This window comes from Brienomyrus brachyistius, chromosome 18 (genome assembly GCF_023856365.1).
Source record: "Brienomyrus brachyistius isolate T26 chromosome 18, BBRACH_0.4, whole genome shotgun sequence".
Classification (NCBI taxonomy): Eukaryota; Metazoa; Chordata; class Actinopteri; order Osteoglossiformes; family Mormyridae; genus Brienomyrus; species Brienomyrus brachyistius.
Window position 1 is genome coordinate 20,212,317 of NC_064550.1, and position 17,787 is coordinate 20,230,103.

Consider the following 17,787-nt stretch of genomic DNA (forward strand, 5'->3'; position numbering starts at 1 on the left):
CTGCTGCTATGCAGTGTTCGGTGTGACAGTTTGAAGAACGGCCTTCCGGCAATCTTTGTAATTTACGACTCTAACCCAAGAATACCAGTTTTCCTCACGGGAGCACTGTGATGTTTTTCTCTGAGCGTATCTCGGGAACCTAATATTTTAGATAGTATGAGAACATGCAATTAAGAAACGTATTCGGCCTCAGGGAGAACTGGGGTCCTTTTGATTATCGGCGATGTTCCTGCAAACGTTTTCTAAAGGTGTCAGAGTTTGAAGAGTTATATCAGTATAATTTTAACACTTTGATACAGACTTTTACAATAATGAACAAGGCTGAGAGCTCATATAAATGAAAAACTAAAAATGAATGGAAAAACTAACTAGGATTATTAGAACGAACTAAAACTACGTGTTTATGTTTAAGTTAGAATTAATTGAATACTCACATTTCTTTTTCTTTGACAAGGACGAACAGTGCATAAACACTACAGCCAGGAAGAAGGCTTTCCATCAGTAAAGCAGCTAAATATCTTAATATTCCTTTCACTGAAACCTTCACATATAAGTGTAGCTTCAAGATAATTTCTTAAATGAAGCTCCTGTTGTTAGCCATTCTAAAAGGTTTTTTAAAATTGGAATTGAGGAGCAATATGGTATTTAGGACATGATGAATATGTGTTAAACTCTTTTATTTTACATTCATGTTATAATAAATAGTTTATTGTAGCAACAAATAAAAAAAAAGACTTGCATCTTCTTGCTTTAAACCTCTTTGGCATGTTTTTAAATCGCCTGACTCCACCCTACACTCCACCCTACACCACCAAACAGCGTGGGACTGCTTGGGGGCGCCTGGCCAAGACTCATTTTGTAGGCTGTGTGGACATTGATGGGCTCCATCACTGCGTCACTGAGTCAGCCTTCTCCACATAAAAGGGCCTGCATTACGATAGATACCGAAGGGCTCCTCCATAAGACGACGAGGACTTTGCCTGAGAGGCCGGATGTCAGGTCCACAGAGACAAATATGAAAAGGAAGATCAGGGTGGGGAGAAGGGAATATGGAGAGAAGACTGAATGTAAGTTTAAAAACAACTGCATGACGGAGGTATGAAAAGGGAGGAGGTGGGTCACTGGTTACAGCAAGGCCGGTGGCTCGGGCGAGGCTGGAGATCAGGAGTGGGCTGATGTGTGAAACCTCTTTGTTCTTTAACAAGTTTGACAAAGACTTCCTCATCCCCAACACCTCCTCCCCCCTACAAACAGTCCACCAGGACCCTCCCCTGTCAGTCTCTAGCTCCCGTTCCACGTCTGTCCAGTGATTCCAGGAGTGGATCAGCAAGGCGCTGTCCCCATCCAAGGAGGATGTGTAGAAACGGCGCAGTAATACAGGTACTTTGAGCCTTTGAGATTCGATCAGTGACAGGCTGCCATATCGACACAGAGGGAGGTCACAAGAAAGTTCAGAGCAGGTTGATGTTCAGGAGACTCCAGATTGAATGACAAGGTCCATCCTCTCCACAGAGCTGGTGTGTCTGAACGGCACCTGAGCACTTCAGATACTCTTCAGATACAACTTCACACCCACTCATCTACTGTTCCCCCCCCCCCCCCCACCAGCTCAGAGGACACTAACCAAGGTGTCTTTGATGCATTACTGTATTGTCTGAATTATACACTATATTATGCACCTTTCCATGTTTTGTCCTCACTTGTACTTGAACGCTATGTTTTCTTGTTATATGTTTATTTCAGGTTGGGGAGGTGTTGGGGGGGGGGGGGGGGGTATTGCACTGAGAGTTATTGATTTTTGTAATTCTCTCGGACAACAAAAATTTACCCACAGTGGATCAATAACTTTTTTTAACTTATCGTATTTTCAAATCGTGAAACGTGCTGCAAAGCTACCAGACTGAAAACGATTAATCGATTAAAATCGATTTTTAATGCCGATTAAAAATCGCCCAATGGGACAATCCAACGGTAGGAACACCCGAACGAAAACGGAGATCAGCACTCTTTTCTAGTGTGATTATGACCTCGACCTGTGAGTCTGTACCCATTTTAACTTCTTGTTATGGCCCCTTAAATAATGTTACCTGTCTGAACTTCTGAAGATTGCTAGGCTTGTCATTTTTTTCTCCAGCCATTTGTCCCGACCCTATAAAATTGTTCCTAGTGAACCACAGTTCTGCAGGCCCTTGCTATGATTGCTTTTGCTGTGGTGACCTACCGTTCCTCCCTGACTGACGCCACAGGAAATCGGGCTGCAAATATTTTCTCACGTGCCCTGAGGTCACTCAACCTGGTAACCAAGACGAAAATACAATATATGGAGTCTCACTGGGCTGAGCATGTTAGGTTCACCCACCCAATTTTCCCCCGGGTGGATTAATGGAGAGGTGGTCGTAGATTGCATCCTAGGGCACTGGGGTAATCGGGAAAAATTGGGACGGTTAAAATCTGGTCACCTGATCAGATGCAGCCCTACCCCCGTTTGGTGAGTTCTACCGAAAGAGCCCCAAATGCTGATTAGCAGATTATTTATGTTTCATCATTTCTAATTCACTCTTGTTTCTTTTTTTTTTTTTTTTTTGGGGGGGGGGGGGGATGATCCTAGCCACGTGAGCCCAGTGCCCCCAAAGAAGTTAAGCCCTGCTTGTGGGAGACACACACACAAAAAACCATTTCAACTTTGCAGTTTCTTTTTCAACCCACTCGATTACATAATTACGTGAAAGGGTTAACCTTCTTAACCGACCACATGGTTCAGTGTCATTTTTTTTATTTTTCATATTTTGTAGCTTCATTTTATAAAGAAATCACACCCTAGCAGTAAAACTGGTGAAACTGACAAATTATTGTATGTTTAATATAGTCTGAACATTTCTGGCAGTCTGTCTGTATGTATAGCGACAAGACAGGCAGGGCAAGCAACGCCCCCCCCCCCCCCCCCCCAATGAACTCATTACATAGCTCTTTGCAATGACAAAATAGCTATATTTGTGTGGTCTGTTTCTCACCAAAGGAAAAATAAAGGCTTGTGTTTATTAAAGGCTTGTGTTTATTGATATTATTAATTTACACTTTACAGTAAAGGTAATAAATGTTACCATGCCGGGGAAGGGTGAATTAGACAGCCATGGACCCATGGATTTTTTTTTGCCTAAGGCCCCCAGAGTCCAAAGAATCGCTTCTGTCTATACAACTGTTCATGTGCCCTAGTCTGTCCATCCATTCATCACTATCCATCCGTCCTTCCATCCATCTTCCAACTGTTTGTCCAGGATAGACGCCTCAAGCTAAACCACAGTGCAGGGAAACACCCAAAACAGGGTGCCAGTTACCCCCGAGTCCTTCTCGTTCCTGTGGGCTACGACAGCCGGTTTCACCGTGTGGTTTGACACGCTGAGCAGCTGGAGTAGAACTATCCATTTTTGTTATAACCAGTAGGTGGAGACAGCGTTCTTACTTTATCATTAATCTCCTCAAAATATAACCTTGTTCCAAAAACCTTCTCTAAAGTAAAATGTCTTTCCTCTTCTGAAGAAATTATATGGGCAGTAAGCCAGTCAGGTGCTAATTAAAACACTTTCCTAAAACTCCTGAAACCCACAGGAGCGTGCCAAACAAGGACACGGGCAGGATAACAGGTTTGTGTCGCCGAAATGTTGATAAATCTGGATCCAGACGTAAGACATTTTCAGGGTTTGTGTTGTAATAGCCCAGATACTTCGCCTTGAAGTGGCGGGAGTAATTTCTCGGGTCATCGGGCCGTCCCTGATTGCCTGTTAAAGCATCAAAACAAGCGAGTCGAATTGCAGGTGCGCAGCTCCGTATGCGGCTTATTTATCGGGTGCAGACGGGCCGTCAAAACGTCACTCTACGTCTCGTTATGAACTTAATTAAGCCACTCTCGAAAAAAAAAAATTCTGAGTTAATTATCTGGAACAAAGGAAAAACTGATGGATTGGGTAACAAAAGCACTTGCCTTGGGCAAATCGTGAAGGTAGATGGTGTTACTGACTCATCCTAGGGAAGGTTGAACCCAGTCTGCTCTTTTAAATGAGAACGCGGGAGGGGGGGGGTCTCTCCTGGGATTTTATTAACCACCCCAGTTATTAACGGCAACCTTCCCAGATACCTCTTTCGCAGAATAGGTCTGCTGGTATCCAAAAGTCGTTTTCCCCCTGTAGTTTCACCACGTCGTGTCTATTCATGTCAATTATTTCTTAGGCTGATATTGACGATCGAGATGTGATGTTTTTATGCGTTTTTGGGGAGAGGAGGCTGCCCCATCTGGCCAGATGTCGCCACACAATCAGGCTACACTCACGGCGAATGCAGAGGCTGCGCATGCAGAACACCTCAGCACCCTCACCATTATACCAGCAGCAGCCTGAATTGTTAATACAAGGCAGAATGGATCCATTTAGAAAACAATTACACTGGAAAAATCGATATTTCAAAATCAGTCTGCACATCCCTACAGTGTGTGTCATCTCGCAATTGTTTGCATGACGCTCATTTAACACACTAAAACGGTAATATAGCACATTTAATTCACAAGTAACATCCTTCCGACATCCACTTACACCAGCAAAATTCAGGTGTTTTTTTTTAATTAAAGGGCCATATTTATTGTGAGATTAAGCAATTTATTATCCCTAATAATTCTTTTTTAGTTTCTATCTTGTGTGTGTGTCGGTCTGTCTGCCTGTCTATCTGTGTCTGTCTGCCTGTCTATCTGTGTGTGTCTGTCTATCTGTCTGTCTGTCTGTTTGTCTGTCTGTGTATGTGCATATTATGTTTATATAAACATTGTGGGGACCAAATGTCCCCCAAAATGTAAAAAAAACATTTTGATGTTGTGGGGACCATTTTTCAGGTCCCCACAAAGATCTGTGAATGCAGGAAAAAAAAAAACTCATCTTTCGTTTGATTCCTTATGGTTAAGGTCGTCATGTTGGGATTTTTAGGTGTTTTGGCCCAAAAACATTTCCCCCATAATCACTGTTGCTATAGAGTGAATTTGTTTAATACAGTTTTGCATGAATGCCACGTTATAGGACGCCATACTGTATGATTATTTGTGTCATTTATGTTTGTTTTAGTTCTTCATAATTAGTTTTCGTTTTAATCCAGTGAATGCAAAAATCTCGACAAAGTTCTTGAGCAAAATAAGCAATCTAAAGCAAACTCCTGTTGTGGTTCTTTGAATGCCCCTGCTGGGTGTTATTGCTGTGTTGCACTGAGATAAGTATTATTATGTGTTAGTTGGTTTTGTTCCGAATATCGCACAAGTGCTGCGGTCAGAGAGCAGAGTCAGCCGGTGTCCCTAAGAACAGCTGGAGTTAAGGATATTGCTCAAAGGTCCAACAGTGATATGATTATTCCATGCACTATGGGATTCAATCCCACAACCTTCTGGATACAGGCACAGATCCCAAAGCCCCTGAGCTACACACTACCTCCTTAAACGTCTCTAAAACTTATGTATGTCACAATGTATAAAATCAAGCCCTAACATCTCACTTCCTGACGCTCCTCCATACCTCCACATGACTTTACACTACATTTCCCTGCACCTCCACATGACTTTACACTACATTTCCCCGCACCTCCACATGACTTTACACTACATTTCCCTGCACCTCCACATGACTTTACACTACATTTCCCTGCACCTCCACATGACTTTACACTACATTTCCCTGCACGGGGCTTTAAAAACCTCTACAGTTCTGGTTTGAAGCACATTCTTCGTAGTCTGTAACAGTGGGTAACAGTGAATAAGATGGAATGTGTTCAGGGGTGTCAGAAATAGGCGCCCCAATATCAGCATACCCCCCCTTCCCAATAAAAAAATAGCATGTTCCTTATCTTTTATTATGAATCTACACATTACTGAGACCAATTTGCTGCATATGCAGAGAGTGAGGATACAATATATACCCACCAAAGATTGCAGTCATATCTGAGTAAACAAACTCATTTTGTCAAATGGATCCGTTATTTTTTTTAGTTATGTTTAGTTGTGCAACTGCACCTTTAACAGTGTTAGACTTATTTTAAATGATGAAATCTTAATTATTCTAAAATCATTTTAAAAATCTTTCTTGTATTGCATCCTTTCTTGGTGTGACTAGTGCATATCTGCCCACTGCGATGTTGTGATATAGATCGCACCCCCACGCCCCCTGCCGGGGTAAATTCAGTCCCTCTCCGATGTCAAACTCCTTCCAGCACTACTGGATGTGTATAAGGTGCAAGTTGTTTGTGTGTCTTCTAAGAGGTAGCCTTTTAGATGACATATACAGTTTACTGGGACATCCGTTCTATAACTGATAAAAGGTTTTCTTATTTTTTTTTACAAGTTCTTTGTTATTTGTAGGTGATTAATTTTGGTCTCAACTCAAGCAGTATGACACAACGTATTTATGACCAGTGTGGTTTGCATGGACTTTAGCCCAAATCTGATTAGCAGTCTGTCTCATAACTACATTCACGTCATAATTCCGTGACAAGATCACTGAACTTTCACATACTCCCCTGACTTCACGTAGAAGAGTGGTCAGGGTGTCAACGTCACTCTCAGAGCACTCCTGCTCATCCACCGCGGTCCCATAACGTGCCAAACTGGGACTGCAGCCAGATCAGACATGTTGAGGAGCAACGTTTGAGTCATAAAATATCCCTGTGTGGAGCTTTCAAGACGTGTTACACTCCATTACAGTAACAGCACCCCATGCTATAAATCGGTGGTTCTCAGCTAGCTTAGCCTTAAGTCCCACATGCTTTCTTGGTCATTAAGTCAGTGAAGGGGTGGGGGCAACGGTACAAGTCGTCACCCAGGATGGGGGGGGGGGGCATTGGATGAGGCAATGATAAAAGTTTTTTTTTTTCCAAATATCCACACATAAACCTCCAATAACTGCTTATTTATCAAATAAGTCATTACAGGGTCGTAATGTGCCTGCAATCCTGAGAAGCACAGTGAATGGGGCAAAGGAAACTCGCGACTGAATGCAAGTCCATAGCAGGGCACGGGCTGGAACGTCGTGCACAGTTTACAGACACCGCTGCACTGAGCTAGACAGCCCACATGAACTCTGACGTCTTTGGCTTTGTGTTGTGAGGGCCCAGGTGTTCCGTGTACCTTTCAGGCACAGGTGTTACGGACAGCACCTGCGCTCGAAAACAGAGCAACACTGCTCAGGAGTCAATCCACAGCAATATACCTCCCCTATACCAATAAACGTCACCAAGTCTGTTCCGATTGGTCAGGTGTGATTTTCCACAGCAAGCATCTACGCTTTCTTGTTTTTTTTTCTCAAGAACGCCTGGCACCTCCTTGATGCCAACCCAATAACAAACAATAGGACACAAATACATCGCATGCTCATTCTGGTTGGGCTGGCTGGAGCACAGTGTACGCAGCGCCTCAAGGCTATCAGTTCTTTTAATTGCACGATCTGTTATTTTAACGTTAAAATAACGATAAGCATGTGATCATCCTTACAGACATGCCCAAGCAATTTCGGATGGCCCACTTATTTGTGATCCATTACAGCAGAGTTGAGTTGTGGCTGCTGTCGGTCGTATATGTTGGTTGTGGAATCGTGTTCAAATCTTAAGGTTGGAAGACAAAAAAAAACCAGGTTACACCACCACCTCCACCCATCTTCAGCAATGGCTGACATCCGAGATAGGAGTCCCTAACCCCATGGACATAACTTTGGATGCAGCATTGGGGGGTGGGGGGGTTGAGGTCTCCACCCATTTAAGGGTGTCCAGGGGGTTGTTTTGGCTGGTTTTGATTATAATTTACTCCCATGCCTGGCCTGACCCTCCACGTGGTCTTTATTGACATAGTGAGGCTGCAGGTCGTAGAGATAAGCACAGCCCTAAACTATAAAGGAAGGAATTCGAGAGAGGAACGTCCTCACACACAGTAACTTACAGGTAAGGGCCTTACTGAGACACGAATAGCAGATACACAGAGACACATTGCACTGCCCCCTACAGCATGGGGACGTCAATGCAAGACATTTTGAATTGGGATTTTCCAACGAAAGAATTATTTGGGTGCATATTGAATTTTTACATTTAATCTATTCTGTTTGTTCTTCGTGTTTAGCAAAATGAAGTACTTGTGGATTGCTCTTCTAGCTATCTGCCTCCTGACAAGTGCAGGTGAGTATCTCCTCCACAGCTGTCCAACCTAGCGAGACTGATGCTCACCAGCTCTTTGTGCCCCGTTTCAGCACACCCATTTCCGAACGGCGGCAGCTCTTCCAGCAGAGAAGACCCCTGGGATATATCCCTCAACTGGATAATAGATAAAACCGAGAACGTGAAAACGGAAACTCCAAAGGATGTTGCGTAGGTTCATCAGTGAAGGGCGCCTTACTGGCATGCAGAATTTGTTTTCGTAGACAATTGTAGCCTGTATGCCTTAAGCAAGAATCTCCAAATTTGTATAACTCTCTTTATTCCTTCATAAATATTTCAGATATTTGAAGAACCACATGGATAGTAGGGATATGAACACCCAAGACACATCGGAAGGCCAAAGCCCCCAGGTGGAGGAGGTCGAGCACAAGTTGAGTGTAGCGTCTGAGAAACTGCATGTCCACCTGATGCAGGAGTTGAGCAGACTGCAGGAGAAGCTGTCATCCTACACAGGCCAGTCCAGGCTGGGTTCCGGGAACTTCCAGAGCTGTTTGGCCACCCACACCCACCACCTCCAGACCATCTTCAGCAGTAATGTCCAGGAACTCTGCAGTAGACTCCATCATTATGTCGGGAGGCTGGAGGAGTCCTCGGGCCCTGCGGCTTGCCAGGAGTCCACGCGCCGGATCGTCCGTACGCTGGATCAAGGTATACAGGAGCTGCAGTTGCACCTGGACAACTTTGACACGCAGGTGTCCAAGGCAGCAGGCAAGTTGGGTGACGCCAATAAGAGGGATCGATGGCGGGACGCTGCAGCCAAGCTGGGCCGGGGGGTGGGGGAGGCAGCGAAGGCACTGCGATCCGCAGCCGCCAGGCTCCCCTCAGGGGCCTTGGGTGAGCAGCTCTCCCAAGGCGTGACCCAGTTCTGCCATAGATCCATGGCCTATATTGAGCACTTTGACACTTGGGTCAAACGGCAGTCAGAGGGACCGGAGACGCGGTGGGTCCGAGAGCACCCCCTGCATGGCAGACTGAGCACCCTGAGTGGGGATTTCTCTGGAACACTGAACGCTCTCCTCACAGACATCTGGCAAACTTTGAACTGAATCAGCTTTGTGTCTGACTGGTAAACAAGGCTGACGACACAGTCGGGGAGCCACAAGCACTGTTTATCACAACAGTTTATCATCAACAAACACCAGTGCAGCTTCTACCGTTCGCAGCATAAGTGCCACTCAGAAATGATGTTGCGAAATGATGTTGCCATGGTTACCTGCCTGCCTTTAACATTTTTGAATTTCGACTTATAAAACGCTCCCTGTTTCAATTTCTGATTGCTCACAAAATTGTACTGTCAAGCACTCAAAACTCTCTGCATGTGTTTCCCCGTCAGTTTATTTTTTAATGTTTTCAATGCAATTGCTTAACTTATGGACCGTTTATTAAAGGAATCCAGTCCTTGCATGCTGCCTGGTTTGCATCCTCCTCATTTTATGAAATTGTTTTGTGGAGCATAATGTGAGCATGAGGGTTTGCTAGTGCTGTGATGTCACAGCAACCACACAAAACAACACACTGATATCTATTTACTGGGGAAAATTCAGTATTGATAAGTTGGTGCTAAGCGTTCTGGGTGCTGATACATCAAACTTCTTGTTACTTTTTGTTCTGGTTAGACTTAATACGCTATTTAGTTTCCATGCTTGTTTAATCAAAGGGGCCTGTCCCAGAAACCACCAATCCATCACAGGGCACTTACACGTACCAAAATTTAGGCATGACTTTGGAGTGTGTGGGGGGGGGGGGGGAACTCCCAGAACTACACAAGGAGAACATGGAACTTCCACACCCATAGAGGTGGGGCTCACTCAATGCAGTGAGTCTCAGACCCGAGTACTGGAGGCGTGAGGCAACACCACTAACCACTGCACCTCCGTAGCAACTGCGACGAGCTCCCTAAGTTATGTTAAACATTTATGAGAAAATATCAGCGTTTTAACACCACAAATGTATTAAGACGAGGATGAGAGGGCAATTTGGCAAGTTACAGTTCTTTCATTTTAAATGTACCAGGCCCCTTTAATGGACACAAAGACCCATACAAATATGTGGTGACTCACTGAAGGTTCATCTTGAGCCTGTAATATACGGCAGTCCATTAAAAAACACTTGAAACTCCCTTCACTTCATCAAATACTCCATTCACTTTCTCTCCACAGTGCTGCCTTTCAGTACGCTGACTGACGTTATTATATTTCATACATCTTACCAAGCGCTGGTTAATCCCAAGTGGATCAAACCACATATCAATACCAAATGCATCCAACTTCAGGGCATTTTTGTATTGCCCATTTAAGATTTTAAGAAGACTACAGAGCGATAGGTGAAGCCAGCATGCCAGGGCAATGCATATTTATACTGTCCAGTAAATAAATCTGCAAGACAGAGGATGCACGCAACATTCTACAATGGCCAGAGGTACCCTATAGTACTGCAGTAGCTCATTTTGCTGCACTCATGCCTCACACGTCCAGAGTTAGGGCATTGAATCGCTGTTCTGCCTGCATGAAGTCTGCATGTTCCCCAAGTTTTGTGCGAGTTTCCAGCAGGGACCCTCCATTACCACCAGGTTTCTTCCACAGTCCAAAGACAGTCAGGCTTCCAGGGCAGGCCCCCTATCCCCCAAACCAGGATAAATTGAAAAATAAATCCTATCGGGAATCTAATGACTTTGGCCGTTAATAGATTGATTGCAGCACACAAGGTCACAGAGCCAGGCAGCAAGGCCATTGGCGCGGCCAAATGGAAGCACGGAATGCATTTTCTTGCCTGGAAAGTTTCTTGAACACAAACTTCCCACCCAAGATCAGCAGTACGGTGCCTCCTGAGCCCAACAATACCCCACCGACCAGGTTAGGATTATGGAGTTTGTCTTCCGGTTGACCCCCAACACCTGTGGAGTGCAGAAAAACACCTTGACTTGCTCTCTCAATATGCATGCCGGGATGTATGGACATCTTAAAGGAATTCTGTTGCGTAGTCAATCTATTTATGGCAGACAAGTTAGACACATCTACTTACTGTACACCAACAAGGAAGGCTGCTTTCTCTCATCTGTTGTAAAAATAACAGAAAAAGAGACTATATGCCACGGTTATATTAATCTGAATTTGTTAGGTTATGAAATACATGCTCAGAGTAGGTCTTGTGCACTTCGATAATCACAACATTCATGAGTGTCTGTAAATGGCATAGAATTATGTAGGCCAACCGCAGCAGGCAGGTCTAATTAACTAATCAACTGAGCTTCAATCGCGGGCCACTGAACCGGTTCACTGGAGATGAAGGACAGCAAATGCATTACAGTTTTATAAAGCAGAGAGCCCATACCATGATTTTGGGTATGGATTGGTCCTGCAGACACTGTTGTGGAATTAGCCGATGGCAAGTCAAATAAATCCTGGGACCTTCTTCTCCTTCTAGAGCACACCTGAAACAAGAAATTTCTATTGGTTGGGGAAATTCCCCATCTACTAGCACATTAAACCTCATGCCCTTTCCCTCCCCCCACCCTGTCTGGTACACAACACATGGGCAGTGAGAGAAGGGACTCTACTGTATCCTTGCTGTATCCTTGCAGAGGAGCACCTGGCACTTGCTGGGTTCACAGAGCCTCACGATGCAGTGGAGGTAGATGCTAGACTTGTCCCTGCCCTGGTGCTGGAGGAAGCGGAAAACCTCGAAGAAGAATCTTGCACTTAAACCCATTCCATTCTTCTCCATGACTGTCCTCTTATCCAGTTGACACCTACGGTAGCAAGATGCATGTTGGTCAAGTGATAGCAGAACTAAAGCCAAGCTGCTACTCAGAAATAGCTCACATTCTGCAATATCAACAGGAGGAGGCAAAACGTAGGAGATACCACATAAAAAAATGGCCTTGTACCCCGTGAAGAAGCTGTGATGTTCACCACTCAACACATTGTAAGGAAAGGGTGTTGCGAAGCAGTGGTCAAGCAGCACGTGAAAGCTGGGTGGAGAAGAGCATATTGTTAATATAAAAGTTCAGGCTCACAGGGAGAAACTAATGTACTGCGTGTAAAAAGGACATATCTTACTTCCCAGTGAGGTTGGTGGCTTTGACCTCAACAAAGACTTTGGTACGTAAGGCGAGTCCGGCTTCTGGAACGATGAGTGGGTAACTATAGCTAGTGTCCTGGAATTCCAGCAAAGGTGGAACGGTCAAGGGTGTGGCAGGACGTGGCAGACTGTCGTCAGTCTGAGGACAGAGCCTGACAGTAGCTTTTGACTCTTGGATCTTCAACGGTTGCCCGCTAAAGTTATAGTTTGACTAGATATTTAGTGCCTTTAAAAGTAAGCTGGACTTTCTCTTTAGCCTTTGGAAAAGTGCAAAAAATCAGTACTGCATTTTGCATTTATTGGGAGCAATGCAGTGATGGCATGGTGGTGTTGGGGTTATCACTGTTGCTTCACACCTCTGGGTTCGAGTCTCCGGCAGGGTTCCGTGAGTTTGCATGTTCTCCCCATGTCATCATGGTGTTTTCACCAGGTACTCTGGTTTCCCCCCACAATCCAAAACCATGCTGAAGCTAACTGGAGTTACTAAATTGCCCATAGTGCATACATGAGTGAATGGTGTGTGAGTGTGCCTTGCTATGGGTTGGTGCCCCATCCTGAGTTGCTCTTTGCCTTGCACTGATAGCCTCTGGGATAGGCTCCAGACCTCCCCCGGACCCTGAATAGGACAAGCAGTTTCAGAAAATGGATGTAATGCAGTTAACTCAATAACTTGATGAGCTGCAGCGCTGCCTGTGTGAATGTTCTCCCCATATTGCTTGGGTTTCCTCCCATAGTGCAACAACATGCAGGTTTAATTGCTTATTGCATGTGACTAAGTGCCTTGTAATGGGGTGGCAAACTGTCCAGGATGCTGCTGTGCCCTTTGCTTCCTAGGATGGACTCCAGGCTCTGTGCTGAATGGATGGCAGGTGTGCTGGAAATCGCATTTCTAATTAAAGCAAGTACCTTTGTCATTTACGCTATTTCCCCAGAAAGTGTTACCGCAGAAGTAATTGGAGATTCCATTGAGCTGCATGAGAAATGACTGACTTTTTAGAAACATGTAATCAAGTGAAGTAGTGCATGAAATCTTCAAGTAATTTCATGATTCGCAAGATGACTTGAGACATTTCCGGAGACTTCTAAAGTAATTTTTAACTCAACATTGTGGTGTAATGTGATTTTATTCAGGGATCTCACGATTTCTTTCCTGTCATGTGGGAGGAGCTGCTGAACCCGATACTCACATTGTAAACACCCATGCTGAGGCTGCTGAAGAAGTGACCATTGTGTTCATGGGTACCCACTGAGATTGAAGACCTTGAGGAGACACAGCATCTATTAACATTTCATTTATATATATATATATATATATATATATATATAAATATATATATATATATTTGTGTGTGTCTGTGTGTGTGTGTGTGTGTATGCATTGTATTCATATTACATTGTGGGGACCAAATGTCCCTACAATGTGATAAAAACCTGTCATTTTCACGTTGTGGGGACAATTTTTCAGGTCCCCACAAATATTTGTGAATGCAATCAAAAGACTGAAAATACCAAAAAGATTTTTGTTCGATTACTTATGGTTAGGCTTATAGCTGGTTAAGGTCGTCATGCTGAGATTAGAGTTTTCCCCATGGAAATGAATGGAGAGTCCCCACAAAGATATAATTACAAACCGATGTCTGTGTGCGTGTGTGTGTGTGTGTGTGTGTGTGTGTGTGTGTGTGTGTGTGTGTCTTGGCAGCCAGACTCACGCTGTTATCTGGCTGTTGTTGAAGAAATACATGAGGGGATAATGGCAGGAGAAGTGGTAGGAAAGGTCTGTGGAGTAGCTGATGACAGCATCTGCAGACTTTGGCATGTCGATGTAGCTGCCAACCACCAAGGCCTGGATGCCGGAGGTCTAGTCAAAAGTACCTTCGCTAGTATCCTTGTCTCTGAGTGTCTCTCAGGGAAACAAACCATTTTACATCACAAGCATCTGGGAGCCAAATAGGCACGAATGCAACTAGGCTGAGCTTCCGATGAATGAACATCGTACAAGTTAGCATCTGGATCGAGAGGCTGTGTAACACGTCACAAAAAAACATTAAAAGAACGACAATTAGAACAAAGTTTGAACACTACAGTCTACCCACACACCCATAAGAATATCAGTTTAGTGAAGAATAACTGCCGTTATTGTGTTTTTCGATCCCATCCTGAAGTTGCCAGATTTATCGTGAAATTCTGTTTGAAATACTCTATAGCGTCGCAGAGAACAGCTTTCGCTTAATAACATGGGAATGTAATAAGATGTCAAGATAAACTGGGACTGTGCAACCAATTTGAGAAACACTATTGAAGTATTATCTACCGTTTGATGGTGAAGCCACATGGCAAATCTGTACATGCTGGCTGTCTTCCCAAATTGTCTTTATTAATCAACCTTTGAGAAAGTGCCACATTGCGGAGATAAGCCCCTTCTCTGTCATTAAGCCTCGCTTCCTGTCCCCGTGAATCCAAAAAAAAAATAAAGGACGAAATGATATGGAGTCATATGGTTTTAGTCATTAGCATGATCACTAGCATTAGCATGATCACTCAGAGTCATTTAATAATCTTGTATAATTCACATTAGGTCAATGACTTGCATATTTTGTTCACCAGGAGCACTAAACACAGTCTTTTCATTCTCACATGCCTGCCCATGCAGGAGGATCATCATGGTAAATGTGCTACCACTAACGTTAGCATTAGCACCATGTCCAGCTCACCTGCATGGTCTGCCAGCATGAGTTCTCTTCGGTGTGGTTGACTGCTAGCTCAAAACGAACGATGGGCGGGTCAGCTTGGGTATCAATGGTGCCACGGCACAGACTGTTGTTGTACTTGCCGTTCACGGCCAGCCTTGCTGGGTCAAAGCCTGCCCATTGAACGGCACAGAGGTTCACGTCCACCGTGATCAGAGCAGTCCCACAGATCACCTTGAGGTCTTCATTCCCTGAACAGGAAGGGGACAGAAGGTAGGACAGCATCTCCAGCCACTGCTGCCATCCCTCATTTTCTAATAGGTGCATGATGAAGAGCTTCAGACTTGGTGGGATAAGCTCACCTGGGATCCTGTTGTAGACAGATGAGCAGTTGTATGTGGCAGACTGTCCCGGAAGCAGAAGAACAGCTATCACAGAGGTCACCAGAACAAGCATCTCTGTTCTCTGCCTCCTGGGCGGGGGGAATGCAGAGAAGAAGCCATCATAACTCGGTTGCACACTTAGGAAGTTTTGTACACAACAAGGGATTACCGTGCTCCAAAGAATTACACTCTCAAGCAAGCAACTGCCACCCCCCCCCCCCCAAAAAAAATACTAAGAAAAACATCCAAGGAAACCCAAGAGAGCTTCTTAAATATTAGAAACGTTCAAAACAGTCAAGTAAATGGAGCCATTTGAATAAAAAAATACACAATTGACAAATTTGACTATGATATATGATTACTGAGAGAAGTATGAATCCTATTTGATCAATGAGCTTTGACTCACGCGTAAAGCACTCAAGAACAGGAATCTCACCTGTTGGGGTCATTCCTGTCTGATATATTCATCAGCATGGTGTGTACATGAGTCCTACCTGCTCAACCCGGCATAGAAGGGCAATGACAGGGCAGTGCTGGGCTCTTGCTTATATAGTTTCCTATTGGGTCACCTTGGCCCCTGGGGACACTTGGGTGTATCCCGTACCTAAAGGCTAAAACCACACCCCAGCTGTTAAAATGCATCTCGCCTTCTCAGCTTTCCGGAGATGCTCAGTTCACATGCCACCAGATACAATGTATCAGCTTGGGTTGCGGGATCCATTTTGAGGGACGTGGTTTCAGGCATCAGACACCCAAGTCAGGTGGAAAACAAGAAGCTGAAATGGATTTATAAGAGCCAAAACAAGATGGAATTACTGCACACACACTGAAGGCATTTTCAATCCATTCACTCCTAAAATACATTAAATATTTATGTTTATTCGAAATCAGGATATTCTACCTGGGAAAACCAAATAAATTAACGCAATTAAACTCCTGTTACCTGTTTCTACTGTTGCAAAGTTGGTATATATATATATATATAAGGGAGAGCTGAGCTAATGATATATGAACATATATATAAATATATATACACATAAATAAATACAATGTGTCAGCTTGGGTTCCTGTGTTTATTTTATTTTAGCTGAAATTATCTAAATATATATTTTTAAATATATATATATATATTTTTTTTTTATATAAATATTATATGCATATAGTGATCAGAAGGTCACCAGTTCAAATCCCCGGCTCATCAGAGTGATGTTACCGTTGGGCCCCTGAGCACAGCCTTTAACCTCGAATTGTTCCAGGTCTGACCCCACTTTCTGAAAAATGTAACGTGCAAAATATCTAATAAATAAATAAAATGTAAATATACGTATGAACATCATCTTTACTCCCCTGCAGGACTCCCTTGAGGTGTTGTGTCTAATCGCGCACATAGTTGACACCAGGTGGTGCACGAGTTATGTAATTCTCTGAAATATTCACCCAATACCCTATGTGTGTGATTTTTTGGGATCCTTATGTTCATTTAGCGAAAAGCTGGTGGTGAATCCTGGTTATATGAGCATCTGTCTAGACAGTAGGTGCATTGGATACAGCACTTCCACCGCCCTCGGCACCCTATGGCAGGGTATGGCTTGTCCTTGCAGAAATGAAGCACCATGTGAGACAGGTGATAGTGCCGACAACAAGGCATGGCTCAGTGGGCAACAAAAGCTATGTCTGTTTCAGATCTCCTGCATGTACAACTTTGGCTTTTGGGTGGTTAAACAGAGGAATCTGTGAGTTCACTTGTGCCAAAACCCAGATTTATGAAAGAACATATTTGTGACCCGATACTCAAGTGTGAGGTGGATGAGTGACATTTCCTTTCTTGAAAAACATTTTTACAGGTCAATCACTAAGACGCTAGTGTGGTTCAAAACCGACTGACGCCATTCTTATGCACTCAGGGAGTTCATGACATTTGTGCTATTGTTTTGAACTTGATCATCTTTATGTGAACCAAAGTTTTTTCAACGAAAGCTAAATTCAACTTGACATAGTGGCCATATATCGCACATGCCATTCAGTCATTGTGTCCCAGGCTTCTGGAATCATTTGTCATGTTCCATAGGCTTACCGAGGCATGGCAAAAGAGGGGACTGACGTGCAAGTCTTACCAAGCATGGACCACTGTCCCCCCCTTGTGGTGGACATGGAAAATTGCAAACTGGACTGCTAAGGAAGTGAACTTGAGAATCCTTCCCCAGTAACCCAGCTTACGGGGAACGTCCCCAGAACACCAGCCAGCGTTATGTCTCAAAGGGGACAGAGAAGGTTCTTACTGTAACATTAATACATAAAAATTTCCATGTTTTACATTTTAACAAAACTTCTGTGAATATCAGCATGATAGCATTATTATCTGAACATCAGTTTATCACAGTTAAAGTTGAAAATTATTGTTTTGTAATAGAATA

The 17,787-nt window shown here is 43.9% G+C and overlaps 1 protein-coding gene across 1 annotated transcript; it reads right to left on the reverse strand.

Annotated features, from left to right (window-relative positions):
• Positions 1–10,114: 10,114 nt before the first annotated feature.
• LOC125712735 (zona pellucida-like domain-containing protein 1) lies at positions 10,115–15,889 on the reverse strand. Its single transcript, XM_048983129.1, has 11 exons — positions 15,810–15,889; positions 15,353–15,462; positions 15,015–15,241; positions 14,013–14,161; positions 13,491–13,563; positions 12,282–12,379; positions 12,110–12,193; positions 11,812–11,971; positions 11,554–11,653; positions 11,245–11,277; positions 10,115–11,116 (listed from the first exon to the last, which is right to left on the reverse strand). Exons 1-11 carry the CDS (start codon positions 15,845–15,847, stop codon positions 10,929–10,931), a joined length of 1,260 nt encoding a protein of 419 aa, XP_048839086.1. The 5' UTR covers positions 15,848–15,889; the 3' UTR covers positions 10,115–10,928.
• Positions 15,890–17,787: the final 1,898 nt, after the last annotated feature.